This window comes from Cordyceps militaris (genome assembly GCF_000225605.1).
Source record: "Cordyceps militaris CM01 unplaced genomic scaffold CCM_S00007, whole genome shotgun sequence".
Taxonomy (NCBI): Eukaryota; Fungi; Ascomycota; class Sordariomycetes; order Hypocreales; family Cordycipitaceae; genus Cordyceps; species Cordyceps militaris.
The window spans coordinates 664,529-685,373 of NW_006271975.1; the positions used below are offsets into that span (position 1 = coordinate 664,529).

General features: G+C 54.3%; 7 protein-coding genes across 7 annotated transcripts; 2 read left to right on the plus strand and 5 right to left on the minus strand.

The window, feature by feature from the left end:
• Nucleotides 1-53: 53 nt before the first annotated feature.
• On the minus strand, nt 54-2,515 carry CCM_08429 (MIZ zinc finger protein; the record flags this gene model as incomplete). Its single annotated transcript, XM_006673568.1, has 3 exons — nt 54-709; nt 815-1,570; nt 1,618-2,515. 3 exons carry the CDS (start codon nt 2,513-2,515, stop codon nt 54-56), a joined length of 2,310 nt encoding a protein of 769 aa, XP_006673631.1.
• A 1,706-nt stretch (nt 2,516-4,221) lies between these two features.
• Nucleotides 4,222-7,157, plus strand: CCM_08430 (polarized growth protein; the record flags this gene model as incomplete). Its single annotated transcript, XM_006673569.1, has 3 exons — nt 4,222-4,297; nt 4,363-4,506; nt 4,555-7,157. The coding sequence occupies 3 exons, from the start codon at nt 4,222-4,224 to the stop codon at nt 7,155-7,157; spliced, it is 2,823 nt and encodes a 940-aa protein (XP_006673632.1).
• An 868-nt stretch (nt 7,158-8,025) lies between these two features.
• CCM_08431 (forkhead domain containing protein) lies at nt 8,026-11,740 on the minus strand (the record flags this gene model as incomplete). Its single annotated transcript, XM_006673570.1, has 2 exons — nt 8,026-11,488; nt 11,634-11,740. 2 exons carry the CDS (start codon nt 11,738-11,740, stop codon nt 8,026-8,028), a joined length of 3,570 nt encoding a protein of 1,189 aa, XP_006673633.1.
• A 1,128-nt stretch (nt 11,741-12,868) lies between these two features.
• On the plus strand, nt 12,869-13,522 carry CCM_08432 (uncharacterized protein; the record flags this gene model as incomplete). The annotated part of the gene is made up of 1 exon (XM_006673571.1): nt 12,869-13,522. The coding sequence occupies one exon, from the start codon at nt 12,869-12,871 to the stop codon at nt 13,520-13,522; it is 654 nt and encodes a 217-aa protein (XP_006673634.1).
• Nucleotides 13,523-13,639: 117 nt separating this feature from the next.
• On the minus strand, nt 13,640-15,032 carry CCM_08433 (sulfate transporter, putative; the record flags this gene model as incomplete). Its single annotated transcript, XM_006673572.1, has 2 exons — nt 13,640-14,743; nt 14,793-15,032. The coding sequence occupies 2 exons, from the start codon at nt 15,030-15,032 to the stop codon at nt 13,640-13,642; spliced, it is 1,344 nt and encodes a 447-aa protein (XP_006673635.1).
• Nucleotides 15,033-16,243: 1,211 nt separating this feature from the next.
• Nucleotides 16,244-16,720, minus strand: CCM_08434 (uncharacterized protein; the record flags this gene model as incomplete). The annotated part of the gene is made up of 3 exons (XM_006673573.1): nt 16,244-16,277; nt 16,351-16,513; nt 16,711-16,720. 3 exons carry the CDS (start codon nt 16,718-16,720, stop codon nt 16,244-16,246), a joined length of 207 nt encoding a protein of 68 aa, XP_006673636.1.
• Nucleotides 16,721-19,313: 2,593 nt separating this feature from the next.
• On the minus strand, nt 19,314-20,393 carry CCM_08435 (triacylglycerol lipase, putative; the record flags this gene model as incomplete). The annotated part of the gene is made up of 2 exons (XM_006673574.1): nt 19,314-20,146; nt 20,228-20,393. 2 exons carry the CDS (start codon nt 20,391-20,393, stop codon nt 19,314-19,316), a joined length of 999 nt encoding a protein of 332 aa, XP_006673637.1.
• Nucleotides 20,394-20,845: the final 452 nt, after the last annotated feature.

Consider the following 20,845-nt stretch of genomic DNA (forward strand, 5'->3'; position numbering starts at 1 on the left):
ACATGATGCATCTCACCAGGCCAAGAGTGGCGAAAATTGCATTTTGTAACCTGCTAATCGTCTAAAATCTCAACAACCTCTACATTTCTCGGTATTAGCGAACCACCTGCCTGCGATGCCCTTTCTCGCCGCTGTGTTTCATTGAGCGGCTGCCACTCGCCATTCTCACTCATCACAATCGTTCTCGTGTCTGATCGGCCTGATTCGCGCAACTGCTTCACCACGTCAGAAAAGTAGTCGCAAATGCGCAACTGGCTTGGTCTCGCATCGCTGCGGCAAATTGGGCAGGCCCAGGAGTCGACCTGGCATGGCTCGTTCTGTTCGGATCCGGGTTTGTTTGGCCGCGATTGCAGCCAGTTTTCGAGATCAAAGCACTCCAGATGTTTGCAGTTGATACTGCGGATAGGCGTATTGCACATCTTTGAGCTGATGGGGTCGCAGATCGAGACGTTTGAGGTACTACCAACCAAAGCAACCTCGCCGCTGCCGCACAGCTCAAAACGGTGCCGAATTATTTCCAACGTCGCATCTGTAGAAATATGCGGATGGTTATGGATGCTCCTCCACACTGTGACATAAGCCTGGACAATTACTTGCTCGACCGCAATGAAGTAGTTGTAGCCGCTTTCACTCGTAGACAGCAAAGGCAAGCTAACGCGGAGCTCGTTGTAACCGGCCTTTACATCACAAGTCATCTCGGCCGGCAAATCTGTATGGAAGTGTTGTTTGCGACTCAATAAGCATGGCATCGAATTTATTGACATCTGTATCAGTTCTGGCCAAAACGTGCTGGTTTCTATCCACTTGGACTCACCCGGTTCAGGGTCTGCCTTTGGAAATCGACACACGCGCACCCTGAATCGAAGAGCGTTGTTTGCAAATCTCACGATTGGTAGACTCCAGAGGTCGGACTCGGTTTGCCACATAGGGAGGATCTGAAGTTGCTCTTCAGAGAGGGAGAATTTGATCTCTGTCAAATGTATGCTCACGTCTAGGTTTGTCGGCTGAACAATGAGCTTGTCGACATGCTGAAAGTACCGTATGTGCTTAATGTCAAGGGGCACTCGTCTGGGGCTACGCTGCCGCGATAGATGCAACCCAGCTTTAAGAGAAGCCAGGCCATAGGCGTTCTGCGGATATTCTGATTCGGGTATTCGTCGGGCGACTTTGCCAGGTGCCGGATCCAAGCGCGCAGTCAGGTTTGGAGTTGCGACATTGCCCCGAGGCACGGCGGGCCGGCCATGCTGAGCCATAGATACCGGCGAGTCCCGAGGCTGGGCTTGAGATGAGGCGATTGGTTGACAGGCGTATTGCATCATGTTTGGGCTACCTGCAGCGCTAGGCATTGACGGGCCCGGCTGGCGTATTCCCTGGTTTGTCGAAGAACCATTTGTGTTGAGCACTGGGGAGCACTGGGAGTGCTGATTCCGCGGGGACCAGTTGAGGGTACGCGATTCAGATGCAACGGAGCGTGAAACAGGCGTTTTCATTGGGATTTGATAGTTATTCTGCGCAGTTGGCGCTGTAGCCGCGGGAGCCCCTGGAGACGGCGACGCGTGAGGCATGGGAGCTATAAAGCATTAGCAAATATTGGGCTGGAGTAAAGTTAATACTTACACATATTGCGCATCTGAGAACGAACTCGTGAGACGAGAGTAATATAGGCCTTCGTCAATTCATTTCTACTGTGCCGAGCATACTCTGGAGTAACAGGGTTCTGGAACATGGCCGACTCAACGGCCCGGTCGCGGTTTAAGAGGTCGGCAAAGGCGGTTGCCAAGGGGCCATCCGGGCAGCCTAAGAGGCGACGACTGAGGGTAAAAATGAGATCCTGGACCGTGATTGACGAGCATCGAAGTATGGTTCTCATTTCCCAAGTGAGAACGGGAAATCCGCGATGGACGATGCGCGTTCGAAGGTCTTGCCAGTGCGCGGCAAAGAGTAAGATGAAGTCGATGATCTGTTTGGTGATAGAAGCCAGGATTGGCGCAGGAAGGAAGGAGTCAAAAGTTGAAGTGGGAAAGTCGACAAACCACTCGAGGTGCGTGGGCGAAAGAGCGTCGTTGGTTTTAAGTAGCACCGAGAGCGCAGCAAACCCCCGATCTATGGCAGCAGGTGCAGTTGAGTACATGAGGTTGTAAGCGTCAAGTTTATTACGTGACCAAGTGCAATATCTCTGATGCATAACGATGTAGAAAATATCGTGGCGGTGGCAGGCGGCGGACAATATCACTCGACGAGACTGCTGGAGATCATGAGATTGCGGGCTCGACATGCCGGCGTTGAGAGCCTCGTCTAGCTTGAGAATCCATTCCGAATACACCAAGTTGGCATCATCCGTGGGCCTACCGTCTGTGTGTAATATAAAGCTAGGTCGCGGCAAGGGTGGTGGGATTTCCATGACAGTTGGGCGTGGCTGGAGGACGGCGGACACGGCACCAGGGAAGGGCTGCTGAGATAGAAACGGCGAAGATGGTGCCGTGTGCAGAGGGTCCTGCGTTGGAGTGGAAGTCATTTCGAATAGTCCTGCTCGCGTAGAGCTGATGAGAGGGTGATGGGAGGCTAGGTGATGAGAGGGTGATGGGTGAAAATTCCGACATGCAGCCAAGCAAGTGAATGCTTGTGAGACGGGAACAGGCTCCGGCTAGACAAACAGCTATTCTAGCCGAGCACTGATTGGATTAGAGATAATGAACAGTAAGGTAGGCACTTGGTGGATGAAAGAACTTGGGGTATTGATGCCGAATACATGCGGATAGCCTGGTAGGTTTGCACACACAAGCTGCCTCGATGTGAGAAATAGTGTTTGCTTTGGCGCCCATGCTCGCCGGGTGCAGCATGCTGGACAGGCAGCAGCTTCGATAGCCGCGTTGGATTGGACGACTGCACGCGTCAACCCACCCAATTCCCATCAACATAAGTTCTTGTCTATATCCTACATCTGTGTGTATGTTAGAAAGCAAAAGAGATGACGGGCCGAGCCATGATGATGCCCACGTCGATGCCGTACGGCTTGGGCCGACGCGCATAGCGTTTGGCCAAGATTTCGACGGCGCAATGCCTGGAGCGGCGCCATCACTGAATACGGCCGTGGCTATATGCGCATCGACTATGCATGGGGGACATATGACAAGAAATGTAGCAAATAAAGAAGCCGGTGACATTGACTTGATATTGTGGGCGAGTGCCGAGGTAACTAGATGACTAGCACAGGTCACTGGTGTCCCTGGTATCACACTGGCGAGCTGAGGGGACGCGACGCAAGTGATCGATGTCCTCCAAATAACGGATTTATTAAGATGATCAGTGGCAGGTGGGTTAGATGATGCATCTTGGAATCAAAATAACAGGCTTCGACCCGCAATTACTGTGGTGCTGGTATCATCACAGTGGTAATAGAGTTCAGTTAGACAGTTGCTAGTTACCTTAGTTGCTTAGGTTGTAGGTAGTTTTGATGTTTTTAAGAGCTATCCGTCTGGAATATACTTGCAAAGTAATGACCGCTTCCCCGCCTTCCAGCTTGTCTCATCAGACAACAAGTACTCTTTTCCATCCCAGCTCACCTGCATGTCTCCATAACATGGAACGATACCTCCTGCATCGCCTTCTTGTCCACCAAGACCCCTGTACCTGGCCTGAAGCGTCCGCCACCGTACGACGAGAGTGACTTGCTGCCACCACTTTACCTTCTGGCACCTCACAAGAACCATCCATCAGTACAGTGGACCCAATGCAATACTGGCCGTTTTTAGTTTTTAGAGCAAAACAGTACCAAAATTCCAACGCACGTTGCTCGGAATTACATCGAGGCACTGTAATAGTTCGGCCACCATCTCCACCCACTGTCTTGGTCCCCACCAAAAGCCGCCTCCTCAACACCACGCCCTTCTCTCATCCCATCCTCCAAGACAGAGGCTTTCGACACATTTCATCGCGCCTTCGTTCCGCGTCAACGACCGCTGCGCTTCCTCTATACCCATTTCTGTCGCTCTTCGAATTCGAATTTACTGCGAGCCTCTCCGCGTCCTGCTCTCGACTGGCGCATGGGCACCCGATTGCTGCCTCGCCCTCTTGGCTACCCGCCCACCTCGACCCTGCTGCCTGCATGCCTGCCACCATTGCCGCCCCGACATAATTCATCGCTGCCCGGTTGCGGCACTCTGGTCGTGCTAAACTCGATTTAGGACTTCCACTGCCAGCTGCCAACTGCAGATGTCAACCATGTCCAGCCCAATACCGATGAGAGGTCCCAGCGACGGTCCTCGCCCAGACATCGGCGGCACCCTTCTTGTTATACGTACGTTCTCACTGCGACGGCCCTACGCTGTCCGCATCGCCTCTCAGCCGCTCACAGCTACATAGATGACTTCCATGCCCGGAGCTCCGATGAACTTAGCCTCGGCAAAGGCGACAGAGTCGAGCTAATTGAGCGCGACGACGAATTTGGCGATGGCTGGTTTCTTGGCCGCCACCTCCTCAATGGCAATACAGGACTATTCCCTGAAGGTTTGCCGCGCTGACCCAACATCCTCGGGCTATATTGACCATGTTTAGTATACACACGACCAGCTCCAAGGAATGTACCCGAATATTCAACCACTGCACCCGCCCCCGAAGAGACGACACAGCCCACTGCCGTAGCAAGGGTTCCAACTCCGCCGCTCGCCACAAGTCATGCCAACGATACTCCTGAGCCTTCAACTACCGAAGCAACCGACGCCTCCTCCATTTCGCCCTCGATTCCTCCCTTGTCCGAGTCTTCACTCACACGGGGTGCACCTAGCCCGACCGGTGACGCTTCACCTGTGGTGCCTCCACCAACCTTGCCTCTTCAACCAGCGTCTGGTCACGAGAGCCGCGTCCTCAGCGACACCCTTAATGTCATTGACGAACACATTACGCGCCTGCGATCTCCTGTCAGCACCGGTACCAACCTACGAAACCATGGAACTGACTCAGGGTCCGAATACAGTGCTCCACTTGACCATCGCATGTCCTACATTCGGGGCGAGGAAACGGACGAGGAGGAGGAGGTCTCCCACACGAGACAAGAGGTGCAAGCCTGGTCTGCTGATCAGGTTGCTGAGTATCTATTCGAAGCCGGCGTCGAGAAGCAACACTGCGAAGTCTTCCGGGACCAAGAAATTACCGGCGAGGTCATATTAGGCATGGATCAGAGCTCACTCTTCATCAAGGCATTCGATCTCGGCTCGGTTGGTCGCAGACTCAAGACTTGGCACAAGATCAAGGCCCTCCAAGATGAAGTAGCCAACAATGACAACACTGTCAAGCGCGGCACGCGATATGGTAGCGAGGCCGGCTCGGAAGGAGCAAGAAGCCGCAAAAGCCGTTCCAACACGGCCACGACAACAGGCTCCAACAGACCCTCATCCATCTCCACTAAACACCTGTCCCAGGCCCCCAAGATTTCTCCTGCGACCCAACTGACGCCCTCATCGCCGCAAAGGATGGCTGATTTCCGACCAGGCCACGCAAAGCGACCGTCCGCCGCTTCCATTCGAGAGTTGCACCACTCTAGACGTCACTCTTCCACTACCGACTTTTGTATTGCGTCCCCCGTGGTGCCCTCGCCATCTCTGCAACCTCTGTCTCCTATAGAAAGCCACAGAAAGCAGCCATCATTTGATCGCAATTGGACGCTTGGCAACGCTTTTGCGCAACCTGCAGCTCGCCCGCAGTCATCTGCTGGCCTCCCGGATATGATCCCGCTCGAAAGGGGTCAAGATTCAGCTGTCGATCTCGATAGAGGATATTTTTCCGGCACTGACGCCGAGGCTAGGCGACGAAACGTGCTTAAGAAGCGCGAGAGCATCGCCCACTCTCGGCAGTCCAGCTACGCCGAAGAACAGAGAGTTCGTAGCGCTACTGCGCTCTCTCGACACTCTCGCTTTGGCAGCGTCGAATCGTACCGTGAAGGGCCGTCTACTGCTGCCCAAAAATACTATGGGATTCAACCGGCTTCCCATGGCAGAAGTGCGTCGACAAACACCACCGAATCCATACGTCCTCTACCCCCGCTGAAAGACAACGTTCCGCCTACCGTCACGAAACTGGATCCGAAGCGTGGGCAGCCTGCGCCGAAGCATCAGGGGTTCAACTCGGACTGGCTATCGAATGTCGTGAGCCGTCCAGGCCAAAAGTCAAGTCGCAGTGGCATGCGCGCCATTTCCGAAAAGCTCTCCTTGGATCGCCGTGGATCGCCATCCGATTCCTCCACTAAGGATAGCGTATCATTTTCACCGGCCACTGGGCAGAGCACCCCTTCTGTAGCGCCAAGCCTAGACCAAGACTCGCCTGATGCCTCTAGCCTGCACAACAACAGCGCAGCCACTGCGCCGATCAAAGGTAAGAAGAAGGGCAAAAAGGGAACGAGTGCGTATACCCGTGGGCTGTTAAAGATTAGCCCCGCACAGGCCAAGGAAGGTGCAGAGTACTTTGGATGGATGAAGAAGAAGAGCTCGCATCTGATGACCACCTGGAAGCCACGATTTTTCGTCTTGAAGGGTCGCCGCCTGTCATACTACTACTCGGAAGACGACACAGAAGAAAAGGGTCTCATCGATATTTCTTTCCACCGTGTGCTGCCCGCCGATAACGATCGACTCACCGGACTCCACGCCACCATTACCAACGCCGTCGGTGGTCCGTCGTCGCTGCCCAACTCGTCCCTGTCCCCAGACTTGGAAAAGTCCAACGAGCCTGTTTTTATCTTCAAGCTGATGCCTCCGCGCGCGGGTCTCTCGCGGGCCGTCACCTTTACCAAGCCCATGGTGCACTACTTTGCGGTGCCCAACGTCAAGCAAGGCCGGCTGTGGATGGCCGCCATGATGAAGGCCACGATTGACCGCGACGACGCGGCACCCGTTACCACGACGTACCAGCAAAAGACCATTTCGCTCACCAAGGCCAAGCAAATGCGCCATCGGCCACCCGCTCTAATGAACCTCGATGAGATGGCCGACGAGGGAAAGAGGGCCGAGGGTGGCAGCAGCACCACCGCTGGCACCCACAACAGCCTCGGCATCTTTGCGGAAACGGACAGTGGCGTCTCGGGCCTGGATAAGGCCAGGTCCAACGGCGTCTTGTCCGCGGCCGACAAGGACGGGAGTGCTGGTGCTGTCCCGCAGAGCGCATAGGCTGCGCTATGTTGTCGCGGGCAGACCTTGTTACGCGGTAAAAAAATCATGATGATGGTATGAAATTATTATCCTTAACAAAGATTCATATACACAGGATGCAAAGGGGGCGTAATGAGAAAAAGTGAATGGGGGTTGACTGCTGGGACGAACAAGGTGATTCTGCCAGGGTTTTTATGTGTTTTTCTCATTTGGTGCTGGTGGGTTCTGATTGCGTATTTATGCGTTGCTCTGGGTCTATTGTATGGTGTCTTGAAATCTTGTTCCTTTCTTATTTTCTTGTCACCATATTACTCTGCCGACATTTTTGCTGCTTTTCACACTTGATTCCCTTTTTTTTTTAATCTCTATTTTTCTTCGGTACATACACCTTGGCGGAAACGTTTTGTCATTCAACGGGACACATGTAAGAGAGGGGAGTGAAAATTGAAGCGCTAAAAGAAGAAGAATTCTTATACAATTTAATCTTGACCAACTTCATCTCTTCCCTCGTCGTGCTGGAAATCTTGCCAGCAGTGAAAGCGCGTCTGAACGAACCCCAGAGAAATGTTACGGCAAGAGACACAAAAACGTTGGGGATTGTTCCAATTTAATTGGTGAGGTACAATCGTAGCTACATATATCATCTACTGGTATACCATGAGCTCATGACGCCTCCCATTTGTTCAAATGGGCCAACCGAGCTGGCAGACGTCCAATAAAAGTACTTTGACATATTTGTCATTAAATCCCCGTCTTGTCGCGTAAAACCACGTTTCAAGGCTAAAATAACGAGGAAAAACGCAAAGCCCGCTAACTACATGAAATTCAAAAACGCCTGGGGGGATGCTGCCCGTTATGGGTAGCCCTTTTCCATACACTGAGCACGCTAGCCCAGCTGCAGATTCATTCCTGCAAGGAGCTGTCTGATGGACTTCATCAGATGCTGCTCGACTCCCTCAAAGTTACCGCTCGTCTGGCCCTCGCCGCTCGGGGGAATAATGCTAGCGTCAACGAATCGAAGCACCCGATCAATCGCGGAGAGCGTCACAGCCTCAGCCTTTGCTTCGCCGAGTCGACCTTTAAGCGCCTGGATAGAGACATCTTTGAAGCCGTTCAATGAAGCGACAACCTTGGCCTCAAGGATTGGAGGGGGGTCACTTGCTGTCGTGCCACCTGGCGTGGGACTCTTGTTCTTCGTGAAGCCGTCAATGACCTGACGGATACCCTTGATACAAATGGCCTCCATCTTGTCATTTTCCGTAGCGTCCTTCTTCAGACCAATACAGCGATTCAGTGCTGACATGACAATAGCCTCGGCTTTGGGGTTGCGAGCCTTTTTGAGGTTGTCAACCAGACCATTTTTGAGACCGACAACCGCTTGCAGTAGGCGCGGCTCGATGACAGGCCGGGGGGCAGTAGAACTCGACGATGAAGCTGTCGCTTTGCCTGCAGCAGCGGTCTGTGACTGAGATGTGCCAGCTGGACCAGGGGAGGGCCTGGCGGCAGCTGGAGGGACAAGAGCGCTGGGTTGTGCTGGCGTTTCAATCTTGATAGGGCTGACCGAAGGGACAGGCCGCGCAGCGTACGGCGAGCTGTAAGAGCTAGCCTGTGGAACTCCCGTTGGCGGTCTTGCTGGCGCAGGAGGAGGACCATAAACACCAATCTGCGTGGGCGCTGGTGGTTGAGCCGCAATTGGGGCAGGGGGTTGCTGTACTTGTTGCTGAGGCTGGGGTTGGGGCTGAGGCTGAGGCTGAGGATGAGGATGAGGCTGATGATGCTGCTGCTGTGGTACTTGTTGCGGTACTTGCTGAGGTACGAGCTGCTGCTGTATCTGTTGCTGCTGCGGTACTTGTTGCTGTTGCTGCTGCTGTTGCTGCTGAGGTTGAGGTTGCGGCTGTTGCGGTACAGGGGGTGCGTATTGTAGAGGCCGCTGTTGGGCTGGTTGACCGGCGTAGGGCTGGACTAGGTAGCCTGTGACTGGGGCTTGCCCATAGCCAGGAGCCATGTGCTGCTGATGTGCATTATAGGGGTACGCATATGGGCCATATCCTTGTGCAGCCATGGCTCGATCCGGTGACGACGCTTTGCGTTTCTTTCCGGCGTCTAGTTCCACTCCAGGAACGCGCGACCACAAGTTGGTCGTCTCGTCCTTTTTGAATGCCTCGTTTCCAATAAGATTATGACGGACACTGCTCTCCCATCCTTTCGTTTCGGTATGGAAATAAAACCATGGGTATCTTAAGCATATTCTCTTATAGATCTGCTTCAACGTAAGGCCGTCGGGACCAGCAGCGGTCAGCGTCTCGTCGATTAATACGCCGTAATTCTTGTTGGGCTTTTGAAGTTGCTCCTCAGTGTATTCATCAATCTTGAGCTCCAATGGTGGTGATTTGGGGCGAGATTTCTTCTCCTTCTTCTCCCGAGCTCTTCTTTCAGCATCGGAGCCCTCGGCACCATCCTCGCGCGGTTTGCGAGGCTTGTATTTGCGCTTCTCCGGCTGGTCTCCGGCATCCTCTGGAAGGGGATGCTTGCGCGGTCGGCCCACCTTGCGCTTCATAGGGGGCTCAATGGGGGGTGGCTGCGGAAGGGTTTTCTTCGCCATCTCTTGCTGCTGCTTTTTGAGTAGGCGCTGCTCCCGCTTCGACATGATACCGTTCTTTGGTGGTCTCCCAGGCCCTCTCTTCCTAGGTACTTCTGGCATAAGGAGATTTGACTGGTCTGCAAAGGCTTCGCTGTTGATGGCCTCTTCGCCTTCCATTATATCTTCTTCGCCCATGTCTTCGTCACCGTCAGCATCTTCGCCAAGGTCTGACAACTCGGGTAGTGAGCCCTCAACGTCTGACAGCTCATCGCTAGTTTCTTGAATTTGACCATTCCCATGAGTCTGTTCAAACTCGAAGCTCATCTCCTTGCCACCATGCGTCTGGCGCTTCTTGGCGGGCTTCTTTTCCTCCTCGAGGTACTCTTCGGCTCCTGTTCTACCCCTTTCGACGCCATTGATGATGAAACGAAAATCAATGTCCTTGATCTGTAGACGGTCACCACATCTGAGGACCACTTTGTCGCTCTTGTAGTGAACATCCTCACAAAAGAAGCCGTTTTTGTGCAGCGGGATAGCCTCAAAAACGCCTTCTTGTTGATTGTATGCAATCTTGAGATGTTCGCGGGAAATGGCCTTGGTCTTATTTGCAATGTTGGGACCTGGAGAATGAATGCCGATAAAAGGAATGTGCCAAGGTGAAGGCCGTAATGATGTGAGGTCGACAGCGGCTGCGCCGGGTGTATGTGAAACGTATTGGCGGTTGGATATTATGTTGTCGCTGTTCTCTTCGTTCTCCGGCTGAGAGGATCCGGCGGTGCTCGTTTTACGGCGCTTCGCTGGTCGGCCGCTCTCTTCGCTATCGGATTCGGGACCAAGCATGCCACCTTCTTCAGAGACATAAGACTTGCTAAACTTGTTGCGATCCTGCATCATGGGCAATGGCGGGGGTAGGCCCATGTTCGCGTTTTCCTGGGTGCGGCGTTTATGAAAGTCTGCGCGTTTTTCATCGTGGCGGGCCTGCTGCATAGCACGCTGGTCACGGCCAATAATGACAGCATATGTTGTCATCTGAAAGACGGAATCGGCAAACTCTATTCGCGCAAATGATTCCAGGCCCTTCTCGGCAGCAGCTTGGAAGGCGGTGTTACCGTGAGCCAGGCCGTGGACGCTGGCATCCATGAGGTTGGGCAGAGTCACCTGGGATGGGGTGACGGTGGGCGGGGGTGACATTGCCGAGGGCGCATTGGACATGGAAGCGAGGGCCATCATCATGTATGCATGGTGATCGATGCTGGAGGTAGCGGCGGGCGTGAAGGGTGTCGAAGGGGCATACAGCTCCGTGTTGGCCATGGTGGCGTCTTGCATCTGCAGAGATGTGTCGACTTGTTGAATACCATTAACCGTCCGGGTCGCGGTTCGGTTTACGCTGGGTTGGGCGTTTACGGGTGTCTGCGCGGCTGTTACTGCATCATGCGCAGTGTGCTGTGTATTGTTTGCGCCAGCAGCATTCGTGGTTGGGGTAGTTGGTCGCTTTGTTGTGGTCGGGGACCCATTGGTAGCGTCGTGGTCAGTGGCGGTCGGCGCGTTCGAAGTTTCGGCCGCCTCGACGGCGTCGGAGGCCATGGGTAGTGTCGAGTTGGTCGTCATAGGCGGTGTCGCAGAGTAGTGCGACTGATGGGAAGGAGCGGTGGCAGTGGCAGCGGCGTCGGGGAGGCCCTGATGGCCTGCGCTCGACGAAGTCATCGCTGCTACCGGCAAACAGCTCCTTCGCCCTCCGTGCCGAGGGGGGTTTGAATGCAAATCTGCACTCGCGCGCGGCGACAGCGGGGAAGATGAAAAAAAAAATAGGTTGCAGAGCAGTTCGTAGAGAGGGGTGATGCAGCCCGCGCGGGTGGTCGGTTGAGTACACTTGGACGGGCGTCGTCGTCGGTTTGTTGACTGGACAGCCTTACCTTAGGCAAAAGAATTTGGCAGGCGCGGGCGATGCGTCGGGAATCTGTTTCTGCTGCGGCGTAGACAGGGCTCCATCCAAGCATAGCGCTGTAGCAGCAGTGGCCATGGCGCGTTGTGATTGGCTGAGCGGAGTGACTCCTCGCTCTTTGGGGGGTCAGTCTAGCGTGTCCACTGCCACTGGGGCGAACCATGTGCCTCCAGCGCTACCTGTTCCAGGCGGTGCAGCCTGCCAGAGCAAAAAGGCACAGCAGAACACAGAACAGCGTCAGCCCCAAATATTCTCAGTGGGCCGGGCACGGGCATAGCGGGGGAAACACGATCGGCTGCGGCCGCAATGGCAAAGTGTAAGTCGGGATCAAAACGCCATGGTGTCGCATAAGTGTGTGCGAGGAATCTCCAGGTAGCACATATTTACCCAAACTTGTCTCTTCTCAAGGAAAGCGGCTGCATACACGCTTGCTTGCCGCCTACCAAGACTAGGTGACACTCACATGATGCATCCCATTTACTGGGATTCAGGTCTGTGTCGAGGCCACCCTATCCTGGGGCACGACGAATGAGTGACAATAGAGCTCTGTAGAGATGAAAATAGTTAGCAAAGAGAAATTCCATGGTTTCTTAGTTCGGTGCCGCTCAAATTCCACCATTGGATCGCTATGGCCACTAGAGCAGAAGCCGACAGCCGCTGCTTCATGGACGGATAACCAGTGCGAATTCAGAATTCGCCTGACCCCATTCCTTTCATCAACAAAAACCCCTTCTGGTAAGCTCAGTTGCAGCCCCTACTTCTGGCGCAGTTTGCCCGCCAGGGCTTGCTCCACGAATGCCGGCGCTTAATGCAACACCACAGCTTCCATCCTCCTCCACTCGTGTCATCTGCGCACCAATGTGGCACAACACCATTGTTTCTCTCGCCGCCGGGCAAATGAATGAATTCAACCAATTTTAGAACAATAGTATGGTCCTACTAAGCTTGAAACGGTCAGAACCGCTTCGTTTGTATGATAAAGCCCAATAGCCCGTTCAATAGACTCTCACTGTCTCTACACCTTCATTGTCCAACGTAACACTCTGGCCTATTTCTTTCCTTTGTCATTTGTTTTACTGTCCTTTTGTTTCATTCGTTCCATGTATTGAACCAGCGCTTCTCGTCCTGTCCCTATTTACTCTTCTTGCCTTCGTCGCTGCTTCCCAATTCCCATCTCATTGGTATCCTCTCTCAGCAACCCTCATTATGAGCCGCATTTTCGACCGTCTCCGGCCCGCTCGCCTTGCCAATAAGAAATGGAGCAAACCCGACGTCTGGCTCCCTAAGCCTTTGGTCCTCGCAGACAGCTTCCACTCGCGCTACGTGCGCATGCTGCTCGACCAGGACAAGATCTCCACGGCACACAACATCCTCGCCGCCTTCTTCGTGTGGTTACTGCTGGCCAGCTTCATCGTTATCCCGGGCACATTCACCAGCATACAAAAGCAAATCGAAGACAATGGCGATGGAAAATTTCCCAGCAAAGCTGCCGAATCCATCGTCAAGGGCGTCAAGAACCTGGGGCTCCTGGCGCTGGCCGCCATCATGTGCTCCATTTCTGTCATTGGCATGGCATGCCTTTCCTTTATCCACATGAAGAACTACGTCTGGATTTCGAACAAGCTCTTCCTTCCTGGAGTGGCCAATTGCATAGCCGGTCTCGTCTCGACCTTTATTGGTGTCTATACGCAGCAGAAAGGCGTCTGGAGCGTTTCGGCCAAGGTCATCGCCATTGTGGAAGGCTGCGGCGCGGCAATCTGTGGCACGGTTTGGTTCGTGGTCGATCACTTCTTTCTCTCCAAGGTCAAGAACACACACGGTTCACATTACGATGGATGGCCTAAGGAGCGACCAGCATGAGCTGTCGCCTAAATACTAGGGGCAAATGGTCTAGAGTAGACAGGATTAAGGCTTCATAGTTGTTTATAGCGACACTCGCTCAGGTAGTATTTGCATCAGACACAAACCTTGAATACATTACCGCAGTAGCGGATCGCGTTCACTAGCTCCCACAACTTCATTGACCTTGCGAACAAACCTGTCAGACAAACGGAATGCCCAGTGGCACAGCAGCCCCGCGAGAAACCCAACAGCATCGTTTTTGAATGCCAGGATACAGGCAGTGGTCATAAGCATGACAGTCCAGCGCTCCATCCGCTCTTCCTCAGAAGGGCTGCGCAACTTTCGTGTGATGACAGATAAGCCTCCACTCTGCTCGGAAGAGTCTTGCCAGAGATCACGGGCTCCTTGGTTGAGTGAGTGTCCAACCTTGGCAAGCTCCAGACCGGCAGCAAGAACCATAATGCCCAACAAACTCTTGGGATATTGACCCAAGAGGCCGATGAGCGTGCTTCCGAAGAAGAGGCCCAGAATAACTTTTACAGCTCCCAGGAATATAATGCTGGCGCCGCTGCGCGCACCAAAGCGATATTGGGCTGCCAACCCACCCGATCCATGGCATACAGGCATGGCACCAAACCAGGTACACGTCAGGTTCATCATGGCCACGCTGAGTCCGATGGCCGTCACCGATGGAGTGGGAGCATTTGGAAGTAAGTCAGCAGCAAGCGCTGTTACCGCAATCACCGAGTTGAGGGTTGTAAGTGGCAGCTGGCCGATGGCCATGTAGATGGGAGAGGTGTCCTTGTGGCCAATCATAGTCGGCCGAATGAACTCGGGCTGCCACAAGCTAAACCAAGGTAGCCTCTGGTGAGTTCGAACAACCTGAATGAGGGCAAAAATCAAGCCTAGGAGGAAGAACGCCAGCGCGTAGGGAAAGCGTTGCAGACGCTGGGTTGCGATGAGAACCAGAAAGGCAAAGATGGCCCATAATCGGTTGTCGAGAATGGGCTGCAGCCACCCCAGGGGCTGCAGCTGCGACGATCCGGCGCCGATGATGAGCGACAGGCCGGCACCGAGCTGAATGCCCTTGACAACGGGGATGGGGACGACCTTGACCGCCCAACGTAGCAAGCCGGTGACGGACATGACAAAGATGGCCGCGCCGACCCAGAGACCGGCGCCCGCTACACCCTCTATGGATGAGTCGCCCCGGTGCGCAATCGCCGCGGATGCAATCGCCTGGCGACGGTTAGCGGGAGGGATGTACCGCAGCGGGGTTGGCGCGTACCTTCATGGGCTGCACGGGCAGGGGGATGCCAAAGACGACACCGGAGATGATGTTGAAGACGCCGGAGAAGACCAGCGTCGCGTCGAGGAAAATGGAGCCTTGGATGGCGAGTGCAATCATGAGCGGCAGCAGCGTGCCCAGGTCGCCGAGCGAGCCCGATATCTCCGCCAAGGGTGCATTACGAAAGGTGTCGAGGTTGTGGCGGTTGCGCTTCTTGAGATGGGACAGGATGGAATTCATTCTTAAAAGGAGCCGCGGGCGGTCACTCTGAGCCTGGGATTCGGCGATAAAGGAGAGCAACCCCTCTGTCCAGGTTTGGCGTAGGTCAAGGAAACGCGAGTGTCTTTGGGGTGCATGGCGAGACAAATCATCATGCAGGTTGATGGAGGTGACGACGACGGCACTTTGAGGTGTTGCTTGCCCCACGTGAGCTACTGTAGAGCGACGTCATTTGGAGGGCGCCGATGGCCGCCTCACAGCCTGAAAAGCAATAGCACCAAACCGATGAGGGACGCATTGTGAGAATCAGGAAGCTAATTATAAAGAAAAGGCAAGAATTGGGTTGACGATGCCTGGAAGCAAAGCACCAGATGAGAACAGTATGTGCTCCATGATCACTCATCAGTGATGACTGGCCCGCCAGGAACCCCGTCGTCAATGACAGAGTACGAATTACGCCGAGTGGGAATGAGCATTGTTTCGAGAGACAGGACTCACGGAATAGCGCCGCATTCTCCGCCGTTGGGGCCGCGCCGGAATGGGCTGCATTATACCCTGGAGCACTAGCCGCGTTCTTTGGTCCGGGTTGTCTGGCGGCGCAAATACGATGGTGAGAGGAATAAGCAAAAGCGCGGTCTCGCTCATTGGAGTTTTGGTGCCGGTGATTATGCGTCGCATTGCTGGAACGACACCAGGAACCGGCTTGCCCGAGCATTGACAAAGTGTGGCAGTGGGTTGCGTAGACCAATCTATCTCACACTTGAATTTTATTTTCTCACGTATCCTTTTTGGCATAGATGTGCAGAGTAGTTGTGTTCGCATCGATTGTTCTAACTATTGTGTCACCTTATAATGTTACCTGGCGAACCGGTATCGAAAGCTGAAATGAGCCGCCAAAGCTGATGATAATAGTTAGTTAGGTGCATCCAGGAACAAACTCGGTCGCCCATCCAATCAAAACTGGGTCAAATCATCGCAATTTGTCCGCTCTCTGAAATTTCTACAAGGGTCTTTTTCTAGCCGTTCTCCACTTGGCCGGTCTTGTTGTTGACACCAATTCATAGTAAGAAGTCGGCGACTGCTTGAGGAAGTTTTCCAGTGGAGACTGCGACGTGCAAAAAACGCAGACAAAAAGACTGGGACGCTTTATCATTGTACCATGTATTCCGGGGGGACGTTCGGCATTGTGCCACGGACAAAGTCGATGAAACAGGCCCGTTGAACCACCCAAGTCATCTATCGGCGGTCACAAGGCTGTCTGAGTCGCTGGACCGACAGACCGTGCAGACAGAAAACAATCTCACTGTTCTAGCGCCTGTGCCAAGAAGGCGCCGCATGCACGTGTATTGCCAATGCTACTGCTGTTCCTTGGTCGCCCAGGCCGTGGTGGCAGTCGGGTTGTTCTAGTAGGTAGCTGGGCGCAAACTCGTCGAGCTTGGCCGCCACCCGAGTGTTTCCACTGGAGAAACGGCCCCAAGTGCCAAGTCCGCGGGGAAGAAACACTGTCACACAAACTGGATAGCAGGGGCCTTTCCCCGAGCCGCCGCCTCGTTAATCACGCATGTTGCGACTCATGTCGGAGGCTCCGTGTGTGCTGGTGGCGCCGCGACAGGGGGGGAGGGCGTTTTGGGTTTCGCAAAGGATTCGGATATTATTAAGGAATGGCCGCTGCTCAACTGCAGCGACGAGAAAAGCTTACTCTGCTGCATTATTAAGTACTTGCAGGCTCTCGTGATGGGCTACCAGCATGCTTAAATTCGCGCAGCCATCAACAGTCGCCCCTGTCGCCGCCCGCCGATATATTAGTACGCAATGACACTGGGGCGAAACCTCAGCGTCACTGCTGGTGCTGGAGTTGTGTTTCTTGTCTCAACCAATAGTGTGACCTGTCTCTTCTCTTCTTCTCTTCTGCTCTTCTAACTAAAGACTGGCATGTAACACTCCCCGGATCATGTGCATGCACAATGTACATGCGCCAAGTTGCATGCTCTTTCCACGAGAAGAAAAGAAAAGAAATGGAAGCAGCTGGGATGCAGCAATCTCAGGCTACAGGGTGCGGCCGCATGCCCGCAGTAACATCGATGCCGTTGTTCCGAATAGGCGGCGTTCCCGCTGAGCTACATTGGAGACGACGGCGAAGAAAAAGCCCTCCTAGTAAAGGGAAAAAAAAGCCTCTGACGCCACTGTACTACTGAATGGGCCGCTAATTACTCTATTGGTTCCGAGGGCTCTGGCCGCCTTTGGTCGAGACGCCTTTTTTCCTTGGTCCCCTCACTTCCGTTTCGCCCGATTTTGCCGTGGGCAACTTGGCTGGTTTTTCTTTATCCACCTTCTCTGGTCTTGTTCTCTCTCGCAGGGCGAAGCCGAGCCCTTGGAGGGCAGCCGGGCGACGCCCACGGCTTGGGGTTGAGGCACTTTCGGTGTCATGTTGGCCATAATGCATCAGTCATCGTCACAGGTACATGCACATTGACCCTCGGACAGACCACTCACCTAAGAACTAGTTAACGGTTTTGTTGCACCCCGAGTACCTGGATAGGGTTTTTGGTTCGTGACTCTGGGAACTAACCCATTGCATCGGCAGACATGGAGCAAATGGGAAACAGACCAACAAATACGTCACTAACATTAGCGAAGGAAGATAGTTAATAAATGACCGATCAGCTCACCGTCTAAACAAACCCATCGTACGCCCAGCACCCAAGACGAACAAGGACCAGGTTCAGAGACACCAAACCACGATCGGTGGTCCGTGACGTGAGGCCCCGCTTTTCCACTTCCCTCGGAGTGCGCATGGAGCTGGATCAACAAAATCATCCTCCAGTCCGCTTACGCGCTGCCACCTAACTTGTTGCTTCTCCATCCTCCTTCTCTTCCCATCCAAAGAAATCTTGATCCCCAAGGTAAGAAGACTGCCAAACTGTCCCCCCTCTGCTACTGCTTCGGTTCCCAATCGCATGGTCCAATTCGCACTCGTCTCGTCGCATCACCATGCCTCCCCCCTGCTGCCGGGCCGTTTGTGCCTCGCGGTGGAGCGCAAGGAGAGCGAAAATTATCATCCACTGCGCCAAAAAAAACAACCCGCCCCGGAAATCGACCGCTGCAATCAACGTTCCTCCCGGCCAGCAACTTCACCCTCACGGCGACGCGCGCGATGCAATTGGATCAATCTGGATGCCAATTATAAAGGCACTTCGCAGCTGCAGTTGGAATTGCTGCATTTTCATCCCGTCTCGATCCAGCCGACTCAATTGAGGGCTTTTTTTGCGTCAAGACTGCGAATGCTAACAGGTGGCCGCCACAGTCTCATATCCATCACAATGGCCGCCATCGTCGCCCACGCCCACCCCGGCCTCGTCATGCACGAGATTGCCAAGCGCTCAAAGAGCTGGCCCGCCAAGAACGTCGGTGTCATGGTCGTCTTCTGCATTGTCTTTGTTGGTGCGTAAACCCATAACCCCTTTCCATCCGCCTGCCTCCTCGTGCAGCCGATTTGGCCGTATCGATGTCCTTTTTCCATGGCTAATACGAGGGACGATAGTCGGCGTCGGTATCGCCGCTCTCTGCGTGGGCAAGTGTCTTAAGCGCCGCAGGGAGGCCAAGCCCGAGCTGTAATTGTAAACCCGTGTGATGCGAGACTGAAGGCTGATGGGAGGACCCGGGGGCAAGTTCTTTTTTGTTTGGGATGAGGACGGAATGACAGTACTGTGGACAATTGGCAAGCGTCCTCTTCGCATCTCGCGGGGAGAAACGGGCACGAACACTGACAACGTCACCGCCGTCGACATCGCCTCCTCGGATCCTGCTCCATCAAGCGAATCAAACATGACAACCAAACTGCATTTTACGCGCATCAATTACCGACCTCTCTTGTTCGTCGCCGTCGCCTTTTTTCATGGTGCAACGAGCCTGCCGGAGTACTGAGTTGGGGCATTATATCCAACGGGCGCGCCTGTTTGATTTGGAGTCTTTGTTAGATCTTGTTTGGTTTGTTTGCATGCTGGGAGACCGTTGGACAGCGATGCAGTGTTGCGCCCGTGCGATGCTTGTCAGCTCCATCAGACTGCTGTATTCTATATTTCTAATACTACTGATACCTCTTTTGCATTCTCTTAGTCTCTGTGGTTCCATATGCTTGTTGCCCGGCATGCTCTCGTTAATCGCTGAATCGACTGAAACGTCTCTATTCTTGATGTAACTATTATCGCCCTGTGCTTTTGATCTCTATATAGAATGTACCCAGTCAATATCAGACAACCCTCAACGCCAAGACGCCGATTCCCCCGCATCGTTCCATACGTTTCACAGGCCCTCCCTGGCAAGCATGTCGGCCATGTCCAAGTAAAACGCCACGGCATTAAACGTCCTCTTCCTGCCCACCAAGGCGCGCAGCGCCCAGCGCACACGATTCGTCCAGTTGATGAGGTCCAGGTGGCTCACGCCGACGAGCGTGCCGCGGTAGTCGCCCCAGCGGCTGCTGGCGACGCTGACGAGGCCGTCATTGGGGCCCTCGGCGTCGCGCACGACCCGGTACGGCAGGCGGAAGACGCTGAGCAGCGAGGGCGGGGTCGGCGCCACGTCGGCGCCGTACGAGAAGTAGCGCACGCCGTGTGCGTCGGGCGTGGCCGGGTTGAACGTGCCCGTCATGTACCGCGTCGTGAGCTGCGCAAAGGCCTCGGTGCCGAGCCCCGCGCGGGCCAGCAGCCGGTACAGCCGTGGCAGCTGGACCGGCGACGCCGGGTCCAGCAGAAAGTCGGCGACGGGGCTGCCGCGGTGCGGCGTCGCAACGGTCGTCAGCGAGGCCACGCGCAGCGGCGACTGCGCGAGCAGATGCGAAATCATGTACCGCGCGTCGAGCCCGCCCATGCTGTGCGCGATGATGTTGACGGGCGAGCAGGCCCCGCCGCCGCCGCCGCCGCCGCGCTGGGCGGCCGCGATGCCCTCGGCGAGCATGGCGGCGCGCACGGCGATGGAGCTCGACGGCGGCACAGAGGTCGTGAAGACGGTCGCGCCGTTGGCTTGCAGAGCGTCTTGGATCCCGTGCCAGTAGTGCAGCGCGGGCAGCCGCGGGACGAGACGCAGCTCGGAGAAGCCAAAGAGGCCGTGGGCGAGCACGATGGGGTACTTGGGCGTGGCTGGTAGTAAATTAGCTCTTCTGCTTTTGCTTCTGCTTTTTTTTATTGCAGATTCAGAGATTGGCTACGAAAGATACGCACCATAATGTTCTCGTAGTTGCGCAAAGTCGTCGACTATTTCTCTTCCTACGCCGGGTATCCGCGGATCGTTGTGGACGCGCGCAGAAGCGCAAAACGTGCGGGAGCCATGGGTAGGCCGCGGTGACAGCAATGGCAGTGGGCGCTGGAGAATGGCACGCCGACTCATTGCCTATTGCCCCGCGGGCAGCTCGCGGGTTGAGTTGATGTGACGGAGCAGTCTGGAGGGTGCAATTGCACAAGCTTGCGGTTGGACAGATGTGTGAAGGATGGTTTGATTGCTGTGGCGCTGGGTGGCTTTGTGCCTGACGTCACCCATGCGCCGAGTAGTGAGCACCCGTTGACATGTGCGTAGCCCTACTAAGCAACCATGCAGGGGACAATAAAACAGGTAGCCAGAATACAAGGTAGTCTATATACTATATTAAAAAAGTTTGTAGAGTATAATAAGGAAGATTAGAAAGCTGAGATTAAAGTTAATAATAACTAAGAAAATGACAGAGTAAGGAAGATGACAGTTTTTTCTAAATCGACGTTTATCTATCTCTATAGTTGGCAACCTATAAGTTAGACGGGGAATCAGAAAGCGAGAGAAATCAAAGGAGTAACTCTGAAAATAAT